This window comes from Lycium barbarum, chromosome 11 (assembly GCF_019175385.1).
Source record: "Lycium barbarum isolate Lr01 chromosome 11, ASM1917538v2, whole genome shotgun sequence".
Taxonomy (NCBI): domain Eukaryota; kingdom Viridiplantae; phylum Streptophyta; class Magnoliopsida; order Solanales; family Solanaceae; genus Lycium; species Lycium barbarum.
In genome coordinates, this window is record NC_083347.1 from 98,274,130 (window position 1) to 98,295,462 (window position 21,333).

The 21,333-nt window shown below is 39.0% G+C and overlaps 2 protein-coding genes across 5 annotated transcripts in view; both read left to right on the top strand.

Annotated features, from left to right (window-relative positions):
* LOC132618157 (uncharacterized) overlaps positions 1 to 21,056 on the top strand; it is a 32,876-nt gene extending 11,820 nt beyond the window's left edge. For 2 of the 4 annotated variants that reach the window (XM_060333219.1, XM_060333220.1), the window contains exons 14-20: positions 118 to 242; positions 3,922 to 4,146; positions 4,770 to 4,930; positions 5,472 to 5,635; positions 6,843 to 6,925; positions 7,007 to 7,092; positions 20,755 to 21,056. In XM_060333219.1, the coding sequence (XP_060189202.1) occupies positions 118 to 242; positions 3,922 to 4,146; positions 4,770 to 4,930; positions 5,472 to 5,635; positions 6,843 to 6,925; positions 7,007 to 7,092; positions 20,755 to 20,898 (988 nt within the window). In that variant the 3' untranslated portion in view covers positions 20,899 to 21,056. Of the gene's footprint in view, positions 1 to 117; positions 243 to 3,921; positions 4,147 to 4,769; positions 5,017 to 5,471; positions 5,636 to 6,842; positions 6,926 to 7,006; positions 7,093 to 10,403; positions 15,508 to 20,754 lie in introns of those variants that run through there. The other 2 variants (XR_009574004.1, XR_009574005.1) reach the window with 2 other exon arrangements.
* On the top strand, positions 7,100 to 9,747 carry LOC132618158 (uncharacterized). Its single transcript, XM_060333221.1, has one exon. It carries the CDS (start codon positions 8,811 to 8,813, stop codon positions 9,294 to 9,296), a length of 486 nt encoding a protein of 161 aa, XP_060189204.1. The 5' UTR covers positions 7,100 to 8,810; the 3' UTR covers positions 9,297 to 9,747.
* Positions 21,057 to 21,333: the final 277 nt, after the last annotated feature.

Sequence of the window (21,333 nt, forward strand, 5' to 3'; positions counted from 1 at the left end):
TACTTTTTGTTTGCACAACTCCAGAAAAATGTATGTCTTCTTGTTAAGTTTATGCCTCTGAAGTTCAAGCCTCATTAGTTAACATACTTTGTTGATCAAAAGTTTTTTTTTTGTCAGGTCAACTGCATGTTATGTGATCCCTCTCATTCCTTGCCTATTGTACGCGGTGTATTTTGGCGGATTGCTTGTTGCTTTTGTGATTGAAAAAATGGGCATGACAGGCTCACTCCCCCCTCCTTTTGGTTAGTATGTCTGACTTTCTTTCTAGAGTAGATATTGTTTGAGCATACATGTCAAACATTTGATCCCTCTCATTCCTTGCCTTAATGTACGTGTTGTATTTTGGTGGATTTCTTGTCGCCTTTGTGATTGAAAAAATGGGTGTGGCAGGCTCACTTCCCCCTTCTTTTGGTCAGTGTTTCTGACCTTGTTTCTAGAGTAGATATTGTTTGAGCATGATTAATTGATAAATCTGTACTCTTTTCTAGAGTTGGCGTTGCCAATGAGGGTTATGTAATACTTCACTATGTGCTAGCCTTGTGTTCCACGTAGATATATCGGCACATAGGTTGAACTAGATAATAGTGGCCTTGAGTAACATTGTGCAACCAATTAGACAACGAAATGAAAGGTTGACTTACTGAAACCATGTCAAAATCTTTCAGTCAAATTGGCATTTTAGATCATGCTGCAATAATTGTAGTTGAATTCCTTAAGATAAATAGTGCAGATTGCTTATTACTTCATGCTGAAATGCCTCATTTATGCACTGAATCTCGATTAGTCTAGCTTTTCTTCATGTCCTGCTATCATGCTTTAGAAATTTATCATTCTCTTAGCGGTGGCCAAATTTGAGCAACAACATACCAATGTAATCCCACAAGTGGGGTATGGGGAAGGTAGAGTGTACGCAGACCTTACCCCTATCTCGTGGAGGTAGAGAGGCTGTTTTCGAAAGACCGCTCTAGTAACGCGTATCAAAGCATTTTTTTAAAGATAAAATACAGAAGTAAAGCAGACATAGCAAATAATAGAGAAATCATTACATAGCATTCAGAAAAGGGACAGTAACCACAACAAAATAATGTGATAACCGAAGCAAAAATATAACAGGTAGTAATGGAAATCGAAGGCAAGAGACTAAAGACTAGTACTAATGCTACTGGTAAGCAAGGAGACAACACTCAACTACCTATTAACCTTTTACCGTAATCCTCGACGTCCATATCCTCCTATGTAAGTTCATATCTTCGATAGGCTGAAGATGCACCATGTCATGTCCAATCACCTCTCCCCAATGCTTCGTCGGCCGACCTCTACCTCTCCTTAAACCCACCATTGTCAACCTCTCACACCTCTTCACTGGGGCATCTGCGCATCTCCTTTTCACATGCCCGAACCATCTCAGCCTCGCTTCCCTCATCTTGTTCACCACGGAGGCCATTCTCACCTTATCCCGGTTAGTCTCCTAATCTTATCTCTCCTAGTATGCCTACACATCCACCTCAGCATCCTCATTTCCGTAATTCTCATCTTCTGAACATGAGAGTTTTTAACTGGCTAACACTCCACCCCATACAACAAAGTCGGCCAGTGGGCAAATTAGAGCATGTGATAAAATTCTTTTAATTTTGAAATATGAGTTTTAGTTATTTTTGACTTCTTGAGACTTGTCGATCGCCATATTCCAGAATTATCTTCCTCTGGTACCAGAACATTCTTAATGCCTGCTCCTCTCGAACATAATGCTCAGAAGGCACGGAAGTCACATCTGACAAAATGGAATACCTCCCATTTGTTTTCCTTGAGGCTAAGGCTAATTAGTCAAAACATATATGCAACTTTTTTTTTTGATAACCGTGGTTTACGGGCTAGGTTTCGTGCACGTCGACAAAAAAAACATGTATGCAAAATAGAGGTTTAAATACCGAAAAATAAGTCAACAACAAAATGATTTTTCAAGGATCTATGACTGGCTCCCGACAATCCATTAAGCATATTATCACACTTTCCGAGTATATATAATAACAATAAAAAAGTTCTTAATAACATATCCCAAAAGATAGTCGATTCAAAGTACACAGCTAATCCTTAAGTTTAAGTCTAAACGTGACAATAATGTCAAAGGAGTATCTAAGAGTCAATTGGGACGTATCCGGAAAATGCTGAGTAGAAGCAAACAAACTAAAAACATCTACCCACCACAGGATTGGAGTGGTTGGCTCAGTATTGGATGGCAAATGCTGATCTACTCACAAACTCAGTTTGCGAGTACTAGCTAGGAACTGTATCTGCAAGGACGCAGGTGGGAAATGAGCGGTAATTGGTGAGTACGGGGAATACTCAGTAAGTCTCATCAGCTTACTGCCAAAAGGGTCGTGGAAAGACTTACCAACATAATCAATATAAATTGCCAAGTAATCCGCAAAACAATTTTTTATCAATATGAAATGAAAAATCATAATATAACCAATCATGACAAATATATCTGACATTGTTATAGCAGTTAACATCGTTCAGAACAAGCATATACCAATATGCAACAAATGGATGTTAATAAAGGACGTATCAAGATCTTTACAATGCACTATCACATTCATTCTTTAACTGAGGTATACACTTCCTATGGGGCCCACCATAGGTCGTGACTTATGAGGGAGGATCTTCTCCACACATTATAGAGTTAGGTGCTGAAACATTCTCAAACGAATCTTAAGCCGTGCATAGATCATCCTCAAAATTAGGGGTGTCAATGGTACGATTCGATTAATTTTTGGTATTCTTTTTAAAACGTCATGTAAGATTCACAACTAGAAGTTAGAAAAAGATATCATGCATACTTTCGTAGGGCTTTGGCAACAACTCTGACCGCTTAAAAGGTGGTGAATCAAGGGAACATGAAAGACGACAAGAATAGAGATCCATCCCACTATTTTGCAGTAGTGTAAAACAGAGTTAAGCAAAGACAAAAAATCTAGATCACAGGAGTGGAAAGAAATTAATCAAGATGAGACTCAAGAAGTGAGTCTACTAAGATTAAGTGCACGTTTGGTGATAGGATTTGGAAGCCTGATTTCATACTTTGATTTCAAATCAGCATTTGCTTATGAAATTTGCACAAAATTTCAACTTCATATCATGATTTCAAATTCCCCAAAAAGTAGGATTTGAGATTTCATTTTTTTTTTTAAAAGCAAAAATTTGACCCATAAATTTATATTTTGTAAAAAAAGATTCATAAGTTTGTAGATATATTTTTTAAATGTAAAACCTGACTCAAAGTAACAATGTTGGTTCATCTTCTCGGTCATCTGATCGGGAAGTGCATGCTCGACGTGAAGAGATTGTCCATGTCATGTGGGAAGATTATATTAAAGAGTAGTTACACTACAACTCATGTTCAATTTTTCTTTTTATTGAACTAAAGTTTGATCAATAGATGTTGTATTTTTTAAAAAGGTCTTCTGGTAGCGTATTAACTTTGTTATGAACTATGATTTGCTCATTTGGTAAGATTGTATAAGAATTGGGGAAGTTTTGATAGTTTTCACAACTTGTGGGGTTTTCATGTTTATGAGAAAAAAATACAACTTAAGAAATCCAAGTTACATGTCTAAACAAAACTTCAACTTCAAATCAACCTGATTTCAAATCACGTCCAAACGAGGCCTAACTATCCAATAATTTTGATCATACAATAGGAGAGATATCTAATACCTTATAGGTGGCTACAAATCTCAAAACACTATATGAACCTATTGGAAGTCTCAAATCAAGGACCGGGATGGAAATACTCAAAAATAGTGGTTGGGATGTTACATTTCCTTTATGTGAAGACCTTGATATGTGATGAAATTGCACTTGGATTTCAGCATGTATGTATTCAGAATATAATAAATATGTAGCTCATTTGCTTTGCAGGGTACTTCATTCCTGATGTTATAGTGGCAGCAATAATTGGAGTGGTGACTAGTTGGTCTGTTGGGCCTATTTTGCCTATTGTGAGCCACTGGTTAGCCAGGTCATCTATACTGCATTTTTTGCTACACAGCAGTGTTCTTGCTTTGGCCCTTTCATCACAATTCTTTCCGTACAGTGCCGATGCACCTAAAAGAGTTATATTCCAGCATACTATCCGGAATGCAGGTATCAAAGAAGTAGCAATTCACTTGACCTAAATAAAGGAAGAAAAATAAAGAAAATAAGGGAAGAGATTAAAGAGTAAATTCTTGTTTACAATTCAATTCAGGTGTATCTTTCAGTTTTTGGTTGTATTTTAGATGCTATGGATCCCTTTTATAGACATAAAGCTCTCTCATTTCTGGAGTTGTAAAACTAAATGGGCAGAAGTTGTCAAGATACACCCCATCATATCATGTCCTGCTTAATATGTATTACTGCATATTTGGTTCCATGAAGGGGCCATGAACAGTGAATCAGGAAAAAACTCATTGGTTTATCTCTCTCGGGTATAATAATGATCACTTATCACCAGTTGTCTGATTTGATTGGAACAGAACAAGATATAGTTTCTCCTTTCAGATTTTTTCCAATTTTGGAGGGGCTTAAGGAGCTGACATGGTATTTGCAACCCCCTCTCTTTTACTTCCCTCCTTCCCTTCCTCTTTTAATTCTAACCAAACATAGCTCAAGTATGGAATCCAATAGTACGAGTATGCAACTTAATTTTCAAAGTTAATCTGTAGTTTGCATGCACTTCCAGATAAATTCTGTTGTTTCTTACTAATAAGTTAATGCTGGCTTTACAGGTGCCAGTCAAATTATGGAAACTACCTATGATTTTGCTGTAGTTGACTCCAACACTTTGCCTTTTGTTTTCAAACATGCCCCTGAAGTGGCCAATGCACTGCACATTAATACCATATTATCCTTTGATGCTGTCGAGCAGTCTCATCGAGAGGATTGGATGGTAGCTACTTTGAAGCTTTGGCCATGACTAGCCAACCATATTTTCATATGATATTTGTGTGCTTTTTCATCAAGAAGGAACAGGACGTAAGCCTGTTGTGTTTTATAAAGGTCTTGAAGTGGTTAGATGTGGTCCTATATATTTCATCTTGTATCTCGTCCTGGCTTCCCTTAAGTAGTAACATGCTTATGTACAGATTTTGCAGTACTTCCTTATTTCTGTATTAAAAAAAAAAAAAGAGATAGAAAAGACGGAACTACTCATCCTGAATCCTCTAGCTGGTGCTTTTGAGATCGTGTTTACTCAAGAACTATTATCATGTGATGCGTGCTTGTTTATGAAAGATGTTGTAAGATCTGATGGAGGAGTAAACTGGGTTACAACAGAGCATCGTGAGGAAATGCAACTTTTTCTAAAGCTTTGCTGTTGTACTGAAGTGGCACTCTGATATTTTAGTACTTTCGGTCCTACTGGAAATTCAAATAATATTTTGCTTCATGAGATTTTCTTGGCACGTGACCTAATCTTTTCCCTTTTGCAGGGGATCTTTCCAATATCTTCGCTGTTTTCAAGATGCATGAAGTTCCCTGCGAAAAAATCGGATGTCTTGCGTGAATACAATCATCTCCCACATCTAACGACTAATAAGCCACAAGAGAGTTTGAGTGGGGGTTCCCGTAGGATCTACTTGGAGTTCTCCCTCGGGTAATATGGATAAGTACAATTAATGTCTCTACTTCATATTGACATTTTCCAAAGTGAATCTTACTAATGAGTTCAGGAGTCCTCAGTCCTCGGTTAAATAGAATGTATTTGTAATGTGTCAAAGATGAATATGGCCCAAGTCTAAGGGATCTGCACTTATTTAATATGTTTAAATAAGTGGAGATCCATTTGCTTAAAGGTTACCAACTTTCTATGTTTTATGTCACTTTATGTGATCTCGTGGTGCCCTGAATGTTCTTCAAGTGCTGATATAGATATAAATTATGTGCTGGATGTATCAAAACTTTTTAGTAGTCATATTTAAGAAAGATCCGCTGAAATATGCAGTTCATGGCATGATGATGTTTGTTTTTTGTTGTTAAATAAGATTGTCCATCATTTTCACAGTATTTCTAAACTTTAATAGAGTATAACACTGTGGAATCATAGATTTGAAGTTTTACCTTGTTTTGAACTCTGCAAATAGTGTTGTCCACACAATTTTTTCTATCGTTTTTGCTTGAAATTGACACAAAAAATGGAGCAGAACTACGTACAAGATAAATTTTAAAGTTAATCTACTTCATCGTGGCATTTTTAAAAGTTAAATCTTAAGAATGAGTTCAGGGGTCCATAGTCCTTAGTTATAAATAGAACATATTTATAATGTATCAAAGACGAACATGGCTCTCACCTCTGAGGATGACACTTATTTAACCTGTTTAAGTTAATGAATACAGGTTACCAATATCTGTGATGGCACTTATGTGATATTATGGTGCCATGAATGTTCAAATCATGTTCTGATGTAGATTATTTGCAGGCTGTATCAGATTTAGTAATCTGATTGCGGAAAGATCCCTCTGAAATGTGCAGTTCATGTCAAGATGATGCTATTATTCATTGCTGGATATGATTCTTGCCATTTTGTCAACATTTTATGGTTTAATAGAGTATCGCACTGTGTAATTATAAAAATTGAGTTTTTACTTGTTTTGAACTCTGGAGATATTGGTGCAGATACGATTTAATCTTCATTGCTTGAAATTAACGCCAAAAATGGATCGGACTACAAACACGATGAAGTTTAAGTTAATTTTTGTAATTCAGATATGATAAGCTTTCCTATACTATTGAGTCGTAGGTAGGTTCTCTGTCCTTTTAAATCAATCATCTGCTTCATAGTTTCTCTCTTGTCTGCTTTCAGTTCCTTGAAGGAAGTCTGGGTTGCAGTCCTTAATATTACTGGTTCGCTATCAAGCTGGTCATTTGCAGATAACGTTCTTCCAGGTAGTCTATATTTTTATAGCTTTGAGAATGGGCCTTTTTTTGTACTGCAACATTGTTAATATCACTAGAGTTGTTATACAGCTCCTGAGAAGACTGGTAATGGTCCGCCATCATATATATGTAGATTAAGTGGTGCAGGCGATAAAAAGTGGAGCTTTTGGTTGGAGGTATGACCTTATACCAGATGCTTTATTCAATCAATTGGTTGAACTTCCGCAAAATATGTATGCTCGCGTATTGTTGTGCGTTTAATCTGCCTACTATATGTTACTGTGAAAATTCAGTAGATTGTTGAAGACACTTTGGTGGCTAGTTTTGATATCATGCCCAGACGAGCAATTGATCAGGACTTGCAAAGAATTAGACTTTGCCTCAAGCTGTTTTTGAAGAATTAAAAATAAACGTAGGGTTCATCATATTTCTTTAATTCCATGTGATAGGGGGAGGCATTGAGAGTTTCTGATGCTAAATCAAGGTTCTTTTGTTTGTCCAAGCCAATGTTGAAATTCTGATGCGTACTCCTCTCTATCACCCACTCATCATCTAAATGATTCCTCACTCTTAGAATTTTCGGTCCTGCTTCCAATTATGCGACCGAGTGCCTACTCAATCCAACAATTGCAATGTTCATTATTATTCAGATGAGCATATCTAGAAATTCTTCAACATTACCTTCTTGGTTGTCATGCTCCAAATCCATAGGGTCGTGTGATCGGCACTCAATGCCTTAAACCAGCATCAAATGGACTATCTTTAACACACCATATCCAAACTTAACATTTGTACGCAATGCATATTGCAGTTCATAACTCATTCTATTAAACATAAACATTGGTGCTCTCAGCCACATAACATATATTAAAAATAAGAAAATTAAAGCTAGTTTCATTCATACATGCCATATGAGTGACCATATCAACTATAAACCATACCCAACATTCATCTATGAAGTCATTACAACAAATTGAATGAGAATGAATACACGGGACACAGCCCGACTATGCAAAATAATACAAACTAGACACCATTGGATATTTACTGAGGCTCACTAAAAATATAGTTAAGAGGGTTGGAGATCTGCCCGTACGATTTTCACGTGTACTACTCTGTAAAACGAAAACCACGTGGCCAAAGTGTGAGTTATGAAGGTAAAGTTTTATAGACCTCCCCCTCCAAAAGGTGGAACAAGTCTTCTGATAAAAACATTAATATGCATATGAGAGAACTTATAAACATTTATCAAACCACATGAAGTTGTCTTTTGTGATTGTTAGAATAAGAATAGGAATATGATTTGTATATAGTATCCTACATGGAAAGGGCTCAAGGTAATAATGTAGATACACAATTCAATAATAATATTTTCTCCCATATTTTCTCACATGGTATCAGAGCCATAATAGAATATCATCACAGGAACAATTTTTCCGATGTGAACAGTACACGTGAAGAGTGTTTCCGGCAGTTCAGCACTATTTTTTCCGGTGATGCAGCACTGTTTTCCAATCCATTTTTCTTCGGTTGAGGTTGCCCAGATCTTCCGAGCACTTTATATCAGTTTGCAGAGCACTGTTTTCGGCAAATTTGCATTTTTTCGGCCACTTTTTATGACTTTTTTTTTCCCAGCCTGGTGTGTCAGCAATTCCGCACCTACCCCAGCAGTTATTTCCGACTTCCGATCACTTTTAGTTTTCCGGCAACATTTTCCGGCGGCTGATTTCTGGCAGCTTCTGGATCTCTGTTTTCTTAGCACCATCAGCTATGTTTTGTCCCTGTTTTGTATGTCTTTCTTGAAGTTTTGAGCCATGTCTCTCGGATATGATATTTTTGGCTCCAAAAGCACGGGATCGGAACTTCAAGCCCTAGGATTACTTCTGAACCGTTAATGGGAAGTTCAAACTATTTAGCTTGGGCTTGCTCGGTTGAGTTGTGGTGCAAGGGTCAAGGTGTTCAGGATCACTTAACGCAAAAGGCTATTGTGGTTGACGAAAAGGAAAAGGTTAGTGACAAAGCACAGTGGGTGAAGGTTGACGCTCAATTATGTAGCCTTCCGTGGCGATCTATTGATCCCAAGTTGATGCCCTTGTTTCGTTGCTTCCAGACATGTTATTCAGTTTGGGAAAAGGCTCGCGCTTTATACACTAATGACATATCTCGATTTTATGATGTGATATCTTGGATGACCAACTTAAAGAAACATGAATCAGATATGTCTACTTACTTGGGACAGGTACAGGCAGTCTTGGAGGAATTTGAGCAGTTGATGCCAGTCACTACGAACGTCAAAGAACAACAGGAGCAAAGACAGATGTTGTTTCTAGTTCTTACAGTTATTGGACTTCCTATTGACCTTGATTCGGTGCGTGATTAGATTTTGGCTAGTCCTACGCTTCCTACAATTGATGAATTATTTTCTCGTTTGCTGCGTTTTGCTGCGCCTTCTAATCACATGATGGTTTCATCACCAACCGTTGACTTCTCTATTCTCACATCTCAAACCATAGAGAGTCAAACATCTCAGTCTGGATAATCGACGAGGAGGAGGTTGTTTTTGGAAAATCTCGAACTAAGTGTAGTTATTGTCATAAGTTTGGACCGTTGGACACACTCGCGACGTATGCCGTGCTCTACATGGTCCATTACCCAATGATGTTTAGAGCCCGTTTGGATTGGCTTATAAGTTGCTGAAAACAACTTATAAGTTGTTTTCAGCTTTTTTGAGTATTTGGTTGGCCAGCTTAAAGTCATTGTGTTTAAAATAAGCCCCAAAAAATAATTGGGTCAGTTTGGCTTAGCTTATCTAAAGTAGCTTATAAGCTGAAAACAGCTTATAACCCCAAAAAAATAAGTTGGGGAGTTGGCCTACCCCAACTTATTTTTTTTTGACTTATAAGCTGTTTTCAGCTTATAAGCTTCTTTTTTTAAGCCCATCCAAACAGGCTCTTAGTGTAGTTATAGTCATAAGCTTGGACACACTCGTGATGTATATTGTGCTCTGCATGGTCAACCACCCAACAATGCTCATGTTGCTCAGACTGACACTACAAGAAATCCGAGGCTTTTATTTGAAGTTGAATATAATGAGTACCTTCAGTATCGAGCAAGTAAGCAGACATCTCCACAAGTAGCCACACATTCTTAGCCTAATACTTCTGTTGCTGGTAATTCCTTCGCTTATGTTTCACAGTCTAGTATCCCTCCATCGTGGGTCGTTGACTCAGTCGCTTTTGATCATATCTCTGGTGACAAATCACTTTTGTCAAATATTACTTATTCACAGTCTCTTCCTCCGGTTACTTTAGCTAATGGGATCCAAACAAAACCAAAAGTGGTTGGACAAGCTAATCCCCTATCTTCTGTCACTCTAAACTCTGTTCTTTATGTCCCTGGTTGTCCTTTTAATCTTGAATCTGTCAGTCGTTTGACACATGCCCTAAATTGTGTCATAATATTTCTTGATGATTCTTTTGTTATGCAGGACCGCAGTATGGGACAGGTGATTGGTGCAGGATATGAATCACAAGGCCTCTACTATCTAACACTTACCTCTCCTAATTCCTCCATAGCATGCTCCGTTATAGATCCTCCAGACTTAATCCATAAACGATTAGGACATCCGAGTCTGTTCAAGCTACAAAAGGTGGTGCCTAGTTTGTCTAGTCTGTCTAAATTAGATTGTGAGTCATGTCAACTTGGGAAACACACTCACTATCTTTCCACGCAGTGCTGAGAGTCGTGCAGAGTCTATTTTTCCAATAGTTCATTATGATATTTGGGGTCCTAGTGGAGTCGGTTCACCTTTAGGATTTCATTATTTTGTTAGTTTCATTGATGATTTTTTCAGATGTACTTGGCTATTCTTAATGAAAGATCGTCCTGAGTTAATTCTCTATATTCAAGAGTTTTTGTGCTGAAATACAAAAACAATTTGGTGTTTCTATTCGTACTTTTCGGTGTGATAATGCCTTAGAATACAAATCCTCCCAGTTTCAGCAGTTTATGACTCACCAAGGAATTATTAATCAAACATCTTGTCCTTTCACCCCTCAGCAGAATGGGGTAGCAGAAAGGAAGAATAGGCATCTCATTGAGACTGCTCGCACTCTTCACATTGAATCCCATGTTCCGCTGCGTTTTTGGGGCGATTCAGTCCTCACGTCTTGCCATTTAATTAATCGAATGTCTTCATCTTCTATTCAGAATCAGATTTCATATTCCATAGTATACCTCAATCATCTCTATACTCTCTTCCTCCTCGTGTTTTTGGGAGCACATGTTTTGTGCATAACCTAGCTCCGGGGACAGATAAATTAGCTCCTCGCTCTCTTAAATGTGCCTTTCTTGGTTATTCTCGGGTTCAAAAGGGGTATCGTTGCTTCTCACCTGATCTCCGTCAATATCTTAAGTCTATCGATGTCACATTTTTTGAGTCTCAACCTTACTTTAGGTCTCCTTCTGATCATCCTGATATCTCTGAGGTCTTACCTATATCTTGGGTTTTACCTATACCGACCTTTGAGGAATCTACAGTTACTTCTACTTCTCCAGTCACAGTGCCACCACTTTTGACTTATCATCGTCGGCCACGTCCAGCATCAGACCCAACATCAGGTCCAGATGATTCATGTCATGCGTCAGACCCTGCACCTACTACAGACTTGTCTCCTCCTGATCTGCCGATTGTACTTCGGAAAGGTAAACGGTCCACTCGTAATACTAATTCACATTATACCCTTTTAGGTTATCATCGTCTATCGTCATCCCATTATGCCTTTGTATCATCATTGTCCTCTGTCCCCATTCCTAAGTCTACAGGTGAAGTCCTTTCTCATCCCTGATTGCGACAAGCTATGATTGACGAGATGTCTGCTTTACACACAAGTGGTACTTGGAAGCTTGTTCCTCTTCCTACAGGTAAATCTACTGTTGGCAGTCTTTGGGTTTATGCAGTCAAAGTTGGTCCGGATGGCCAAGTTGATCGGCTCAAGGCTCGCCTTGTTGTGAAGGGGTATACACAGATATTTGGGCTTGATTACGGTGATACTTTCTCTCTCGTGGCTAAAATAGTATCTGTCCATCTTTTTCTATTCATGGCTGCTGTCCGCCATTGGTCTCTTTATCAGTTGGACATTAAGAATGTTCTTCTCCATGGTGATCTTGAGGAGGAAGTTTATATGGAGCAACCACCTGGTTTTGTTGCTCAGGGGGAGTCTAATCTGGTGTGTCGATTGCGTCGGTCACTTTATGGTTTGAAACAGTCTCCTCGAGCTTGGTTTGGTAAATTCAGCACAGTAATTCAGGAGTTTGGCATGACTCGTAGTGAAGCAGATCATTCTGTGTTTTATCGACATTCTGCTCCAGATTTGAGTATTTATTTAGTGGTTTATGTTGACGATATCGTTATAACTGGCAATGATCAAGATGGTATCACTAATTTAAAGCAACATTTTCAGCATTTCCAGACTAAAGATCTTAGCAGACTAAAGTATTTTCTAAGTATTGGGGTTGCACAATCCACGTCAGGTATTGTTATTTCGCAACGCAAGTATGCCTTGGACATTGTTGAGGAGACAGGAATGATGGGATGTAGACCCATTGACACTCCTATGGATTCGAATGCTAAACTCCTGCCAAGACAGAGGGAGCCACTCAGTGATCCTGGAAGATATAGGTGGCTGGTTGGTAAGCTGAATTATCTCACAGTGACTAGGCCTGACATTTCGTTTCCTGTGAGTGTTGTACGTCAGTTTATGGATTCTCCCTGTGATAGTCATTGGGATGCAGTTGTCCGCATTCTGCGATAGATTAAGTCAGCTCCAGAGTCCTTTACAAATGCTAATTATGCAGGATCACCCTCTGATAGACTTTCTACATTTGGATATCGTGTGTTAATAGGAGGTAATTTGGTGTCTTGGAAGAGTAAGAAACAGAGTGTCATTGCACAATCTAGTGCTGAATCAGAATATCGAGCAATGGTTGTAGCAACTTGTGAGCTAGTTTGGATTAAGCAGTTTCTCAGAGAACTAAAATTTGGAGAATTCAGTCAAATGGAACTTGTGTGTGATAACAAAGCGCCCCTTCATATCGCATCAAATCCAGTATTTCATGAGAGGAATAAGCACATTGAGATTGACTGTCACTTTGTCCGGAAAAAGATACTCTCCGGAGATATTGTTACTAAATTTGTGAAGTCAAGTGATCAGCTTGCGGATATTTTCACCAAGTCACTCAGTCGTCGTCGTATTAGATACATCTGTAACAAGCTCGGTACATATGACTTGTATGCACCAGCTTGAGGGGGAGTGTTAGAATAGGAATAGGATTTGGATTTGTATATAGTATCCTACATGGAAAAGGATTAGGATGTAGTGTCTAGAAATAGGACTCAATGTAATAATGTAGATACACATTTCAATAATAATATTTTCTCCCATATTTTCTCACAATGATGAAGTCATTGTTGGGGCAAAGAGCAAGTTTGTCACACCCCAAATCTGGAGTGGCATGACCGGCACTCGATGCCAAACTAGGCCCGAGCGAACCACTCTAAATCTGAAGCTCTGGGGAGTAACTCCCAACTTAAGCCGATAAGGCCTACCTGCACACAGACAATACCGACAAGCCGGCGTGGCCGAAATCTGGATATATATGTAAATACTGACTATATCGTCTGAACTGGGCACTCACACATCCCAAAATACATATACACAACTGAGTAAGCCGACGAGGCTGCTGTGATCGTACAAAGCCAACAGTATCCAAGCAGACATATACAAGCCGACAAGGCTATCACACAGACACTCTGTTTACAGGACTCGTCTACAAGCCTCTAGGGAAAGTGTGACTGTACCAAACAATCTGTAATAAAAAAAGGAGAGACTCCAAGGACCTGGCAACTCCGAACAAAAAGGAAGCTCACCACTCAGCGGATATCAGATTCTGCCTACTGGGGAGGTCTATCAATCTGTCGATCTGTACCTACAGGCATGAATGCAGTGCTCCCGGCAAAAGGGACGTCAGTACGAAACAATGTACCGAGTATGTATGGCAAACGATAACTGAAACTGAACTGAAAACAATACAATTTGGAGGCCAAAGGATGCCTTGAATATCTCGCCTGACCTGTCTCATATGAAATGCAATATAATACTATTATATATCTCACTGACCAAGTGGCCAGGCAACTGTAAAATCTTACTGACCAAGTGGCCAGGCATTCTGTCTCACTGACCCGTAGGCCAAGCATGTCTGTCTCACTGACCAAGTGGTCAGGCTAAAGAAAATGTCTGACCCGTAGGCCAGGCTAAGTACATCATGCATATGCTGAAAATACAGATACTGTAACATGCCCCTTCTGTCTCTCTATAAACTCAAGGACATAAGGAGGGGATATGGCCCCTCGGAAAGAATAACATAACACTCGGAAACTATGCGATAATATGACAAGCGCTACTTTGATAAATCTTTAGTCACAAGGTTTATTACGCGCTTACTATATATGGAATCATGCCAAGAAAAGAAGGAACAACCTTAAAATATCTGAAGCTTACTTCTCGACTTTCCAACCTACTTCGTGTCTTCCAATCTACATAAGATCATTCGTAGTCTCATAATCTACATATAAAACCATCGGACGGGTTCCAGTGGTGGACGGGTGAGTAACGCGTAAGAACCTGCCCTTGGGAGGGGAACAACAGCTGGAAACGGCTGCTAATACCCCGTAGGCTGAGGAGCAAAAGGAGCAATCCGCCTGAGGAGAGGCTCGCGTCTGATTAGATAGTTGGTGAGGCAATAGCTTACCAAGGCGATGATCAGTAGCTAGTCCGAGAGGATGATCCGTCATATGCCTGTCTGTCTTTAAGCCTTCAAATTATTTCCCAAAAAGCTCAGCTCATATATAGGGGTGTGAGTGACATAAAAATTGAGGGATTAGAGTGATTTTGAGTGGCGGAGTATTAATCGAGGCTCGGGTGACGTATAGCGGTGACTATAGTATCGTTTTGCGGTGGATCTGGGCTTGAATATACTTATTTCTTGAAATCACAGTCGTTTATATCATTCATTCATAGCCCTACTTTATTGTCGACAATAATATTTTTATGTCTGTCATAATTTCACCATTCGTTTTCAATGGCAGTCAATTCAATCTCATAACCGACGCGACTTAAATCCATACGCCATATCTCTCTAGGACGGGTAAGCCAACCTCTTGCTCACTAGGTCCTATGATAAATTTCACCATGCTTTATTCATTGCGGACAAGCCAACCTCTCGCTTTCCAGGGTTCATATGAATCCATTTTGTTTATAGAACCCATGGCAACAATTGTATTCAACATGTGGAAGTCATAACCTCAACTATTATCTATACCTGTGTTCTCATACAAAGGTCTCTAAACATGTCATATAAGTCACTCCTTTTGTTCTAATTTATGTGATACAACAACAACAACATACCCAGTGAAATCTCACAGTGTGGGGTCTGGAGAGGGTAAAATGTACGCAGACCTTACCTCCATCTCGGAAGATAGAGAGGCTGTTTTCGGAAGACCCTCGGCTCAAGAGAAAACATGATGAGAAAAGGTCAGATAATTTATGTGATACTCTTTCATTTTTAGTCAGTTCAAAAAAGAATGTTACCTTTCTTTATTTAAAAGCAATTTAACTTTAAACTTCCCATTTACTCTTAAGAAGACGATTTATAGCCATAAAGATATCAATGGCTTGTTTAAAACACAATTCTTAAACTCCGTGCCCAGCTAAACACAATCATATAAAAATGTCACAAGCTTTTGCGAGTCTTATGGAAATTAGGTGTTGGTTCTTTTGTGTAACTTATAATTCAAATTCATATAAAACTATCAACACATTTCGTACTCCATTCCAAATCAAAGCATACGTGTAGTTAAGTAGCTCATTCAACAATCTATGGTGCGATGCACACCCTCTCGTCCCCACGATGCATGTGTGCACGTTTCAAACAACATTTTTGAGACATCAGTGAAAAACCTTAAGAAAAGTTCCAAACTTACCTCAACATGTGCTCACAAAGACCTTCCTAAGATCAGACATCACCAACCAATGTCACTCTTAACATTAACCAAGACCCAACCGTTTGTTTTAGAGGCCATTCAACCATTACAAGTCCTGGTATTAGCCTTAGGCCACCTAATTTCCATAATTCTAAGTTTGGAGTGAAGTCTTGGTTACCCATAGCATTTCCATTAGTTCGATAGATTGTAAATGTTGTTTTAGTGTCCCCAAGACTCATTTAATACACCCAAGCCTTATTCATTATCTTCTTCAACCACCCAACTACCACCACTAATGGTGCACCACTTAGGATTCATCCATTATTCAATCCAATCATAAATACTCTGCCTATTTATATTTATTCACAGCAAATTAGCGACCAGTGGTGGAATTACCGCTTTGATGTCCAACACCAACTTTTACCTTCTTGGAAAATTCTGGGGTGAAATGCAATTTCTGTGGACATCAAGAACTCTGAGGTTATGGCTAGCATTCTTGACTTTAAATTGCTGCAAATAGTCCTAATTAACATCCCTCATTTAGTGGGGTTGATTCTTGGCCAAAATCACTTTCAGACCCAGGCCCAACTCCTTTATTTCTTTTCCACCCTCTCGCCTGACTCTTCTGATATTCATACTGAGGAGCTCCTCGTGGTAGTCGTGTGATGTGAGTCATGCAAGGGCCTGGTCAGATCCCCCTCATGACACGAGGTCATTGACCGACATCTAATATCTTAAAGTTACCATCGAGCGATCCTCATTCTATACTTAATAATAATTATGCATGGACAGGAAAATGTAAACATCTTAATAAGAATCTATTTCATAAAACTCGGCACCAATGGCCTATCAAGTGAAATTTCATAATACATAGTATTTATAAAACTAGTCATTCATGGCATGTGAGACCTCAATACTAGTGACAGAATATAAACTAGCACATAGCATATATTCCGTCCATGACATGACAAATGAAAAGAATGTTGGGATAAGACCCCGACTGTACCCAAAAGAATAACCATAAATACATGCCACCATGGAAATAAGTGGGGCGCAACAAAAGCAGCTGAGAAAGTGAGGGAGAGAACCTAGCGAGTAGAAACATCATCCGGAGTGTCACCACGTGCGACCACAACATATAACTCGCCGTCGATAAGGGACGTGAGTACAATTATAAGAATTGCACTCCATGGATATCACTGATTCTCACAAAAGGACAAACGACACTTACGAAAAGCATAGGAAACATAATCATAAAGAATCAACTCGTACCAACCTCATTGGGCACTAATGGCTTGCACCAAACCTCATTGGGAGTTTTGCACCAAACCCCATTAGGTGCTAACAAATTGTACCAGCCTAATTGGTTGCTACACATTATGCCAAGCCTCATTGGGCGTTAAACACAATTACACTCGCACCTAATCTTGGGTGTTTGAATATCAATTTCATTAATCTATGGCAACTCCCAATCAAACATCAGTTTTGGAGGAAGAATCACTCTGATAAATTCAGTTTGGACTCTTCACCAACATATGTAATGTCACTCTTTCCCTTACCCTCTAGAGTGGAAAAAAGATTAGACAAGTTGAGTAGGGATTTCTTGTGGATGGGCAACAAAGAAGGCAAAGGAATGCACCTGGTGAGCTGGTATACTTCCAAGCTGAGCAGGCAAGCGGGAGGCCTGGGTATCAGAAACTTGAAGATTCCGAACAACTGCTTACTGATGAAGTGGTTATGGAGATTTGTTGACGAAGATCAGACATTGTGAAGGGAAGTAATTCACAGCAAGTATGGGCAAGAATCTCAATGGTGTACAAGCTCAGTGTCCAACACTTATGGGGTTGCAGTGTGGAGAACTATCAGGAATCTCTGGCCTATGCTGGCTAGGAATATTCATTACTAGCTGGGAAACGGCACCAAGATCCTCTTCTGGAAAGAAAAATGGATTGGTCAAGAGATCCTTATGGACTCTTATCCATACCTCTTTTCCTTATGTAACAACCCAGAGGCAACAATTGCTGATAGTAGCAAAGCTATTGCAAGACTTAAAGTGAGTTTAATGGAACTTCCTTAGAATCTAATTCTATAAAAGAGAAACATGACAGTGATGGTAGATTCACTATCAATAGACTGTATAAGAGGGCAATGAAGGACCAGCCAGGTGGCAAGCCAAGTTCCTGGAAACAGTTTTGGAAAAGTTTGGCTCCAAACAAGGTGAGGTGTTTTACATGGTTGGTAGCTAGGAGAGCTTGTCTTACCCAGGAAAGGCTACAAAGGAGAAAATTCCATTTGACATCTAGGTGTTTACTTTGCGATCAAACTGAGGAAACTAATAACCATTTGTTTTTACGCTGCAAAGTCACCCCTCAGATTTGGAATTTGTTTCTTAGTCTTACTGAAACTAAGTAGATAATGCCAGAACATACAACAGATCTTCTCAGCTGCTGGATCAGGAGAGGAGGAAGCAAAAGTAGAAGAAATGGTGGGTGGGGGGTGGGGGGTTGTTAATTCCACCGTGCATATGGGGGACAATGTGGAAAGAAAGGAACAATAAATGTTTTGAAGATAGGTTTACTTCCATTCAGAAGATTAAAGAGAAATTCATCATAATTTTTTATTTTTGGTGTAAAGAAGAAAATATAGAGGAAGCTGAACAGTTAGTAGATCATTTAGGATCCTTGTAATTGGTTGGTTTTGGTTTTGGTTTAGATCAATAGATCATTTAGGATCCTTGTAATTTGTTGGTTTGGTTTAGATCAACTTTTTGGAGGTCTCCAGCATGTCCTTAATGCTGAGGATTCACAATATTTGTAGCATACAACACAATCAAATGCTTTCGTATCATAGTCTTGCAATCTCATAAGAAACATACATCATATTTAAACATATATTTTAAACAGTCAATGTTAATGCATGTTCACTCATCCCTACAGATTAGCATTATCAACTAAGTCATTTCATCAAATGTTTAGAATTCATGAGTTTTGGAAATTAGCTTTAGATGAGGGTATATCTTAGCTTACCTCAATTACGCCATCCGAATAGCTCAAGGATGCCCAACAGGTCCAATAATGTTAATCTATATCAATAACAATCAATTGACTTCCATTAACATTCATCCAAACTTAATATTACCCATTTAGGGGGCTTAGGCTTCTATTAAGAGCCCATCTACATCCATTCGTGAATTTAAGCCCTAATATATATCTAATAATGCAACAACTCAATCTTTATTAAGTTATTGAAGTTATTAGAATCACCAACAGTTCAACCAAAATCACCATTTCACTATTTCTCATGTTCCTCCTCAAGAACCTTAATTTCATAACTTTCAAATTCTAGGTTTTCATCTCAAGTTTAAATAATGTTTCCAACATCCAATTATACCCCGTAAGCTAATTGAATCGTCAATCTTGAAGATGAAGTAAAGATATTACATCTTTCGAAGAAAACCCTAACTTTGTAGAAAATGAAGTTCTTGGTAATTTTTCTTTGAAATTCCTATGAATTTGATTCATAATAATCTTAATACTAACGTTAAATGATGTCGATTTACCATAAATGCATCAAAATTCATACCTTGAGGTGCATTTAGTGTGGGGACCAAGTTCTTTCTCTCTCAAGAACATAATGCTAAAAAATGTGAACTTCTCCCTTATTTTCTTATCTATTCCATCTAAGAGGGGCTGCGGGCTTGCACGCCATTCATGTTCCTGCTCCTAGGCTTGGGCAGCTCACACACAATATGAGCTTCTTTGTGTGCATGCCTCCACATATTTCTCCTATGCTTGCGGCGGGCCTCGCGGTGCCTTGACTTCATTGCCTCAGCTCGTAGAATTATGGGCCTCCTCATATGCTATTTAACGCTACATGTCCCTTCTTCCTTCCTTGCCCTCAACCTTGGGTGCTATGGGCGACATTTCACTGCCTCCCCCTCATTTTTCAGCCTACCTCGCTCACGCTAGGGACGCATAGCATGCCCCGCAACGTGCAAGGTCTAGGACTGGGCTATTTTCTGACTTTTTTCCTTTGTTTTCCTCAAGTTTTCCTATATTTCAATCACTTCCACCACTCCATATACCATCCAACTTTTATCATAGAGCTGGTACAATGTTTGAAATATTTTTCAACTCAGGTATGGGTCCACACTGCACACACACTTCGAGGCTAATAATTACATCATTAGCTTCGAATTAGCCCAAATTGACTATGAAATTTTATCGGAAGTTACATCGTGAGGCAGGGTTGACATGCCTGTGCCCTCCTCGCGGTGTTTCACTTGGGGCTTGACCACCTGGTGCCTTCTCGCAATGAGCTTGCGACATGAGCTCAGTTGTCTTGCCAAGGACTAGCTCCTCACGGTCCTCTCGGATGGAGCAGACTTTCCTGTCTCAATTCCTCTTGGGAGCGTCCAATCCCAACTCTCACGCAACTCGAGGCCATTGCGAGGCTGGATGGCCAGCCTAAGCGTAGCTTGTGTGGTGGTCTCGCGATGGTCCAAACATTCCTGCCTCACCTAGCCTACTGCACTTGACTAAATTAGTGCCTCTCCTGAGAACATTGTGATGACCTCTCTTTCTAACCTCCATTTTGACATCTTTTAGATATTTTGGCACTGCAACTTTTTTCTTAACTTATCCCAAGCACTTGGTATCATATCTCAAACACTTCACTTGCGTCATGTGGCTTCATTAACAAACTGAGGATACTTTAAACACGTTTATATGCTCAAAACTTAAAATTATGGGCTTTACATTAATTCTTTCATGTGTATGCTACTTTCCTTTTCATGCAGGCGAACAGTTCTGAGGCCATTAAGGTTGATGTGGCTGTAGTGGACCAGTATTTGACAAAGTCTGCTGCTAAATTGAAAGGCCTTTTTCCAGATTGGATCGATGTGACTGCATACTCTAGTTTTATGTCTACCTATGTTTATTAAGTAGATATTGTGTTTGTGATAAAGGTAATGAGTTTCTGCTGAAACCTTTAGGGATTGTTTTGGTTCAAAGACGAATTATGTAGCGATTGTAGTACAAAACAAATTGTTCAGAGACAAATTATGTAGTGATTTTAATACAAAGAAGAAAATTTTATATATGACGAAAAAACCCATAAATACTAGTTTTAAAGAGTCTCAAATAATTACCCGCTATACTAATATTTTGGGAATGCAAATATACCCTTCAACTTTGCGATTTAGTACAGATGTACTCGTTAAAAAAAATGGTGCATAGATATTCATGCCGTTACACAAATGGTGGTGCATATATACCCATGCCGTTACACAAATGACTTTAAAAATATTATGTCAGCGAAAAGCTTGTATTTACATCATTTGTGTAACGATAGAGGTATATGTGCACCATTTTCGCTT

Bases quoted from the DNA above. Each gene is read 5' to 3' on its own strand.
- LOC132618158 (XM_060333221.1), top strand. From the start codon at position 8,811: ATGGGAAGTTCAAACTATTTAGCTTGGGCTTGCTCGGTTGAGTTGTGG.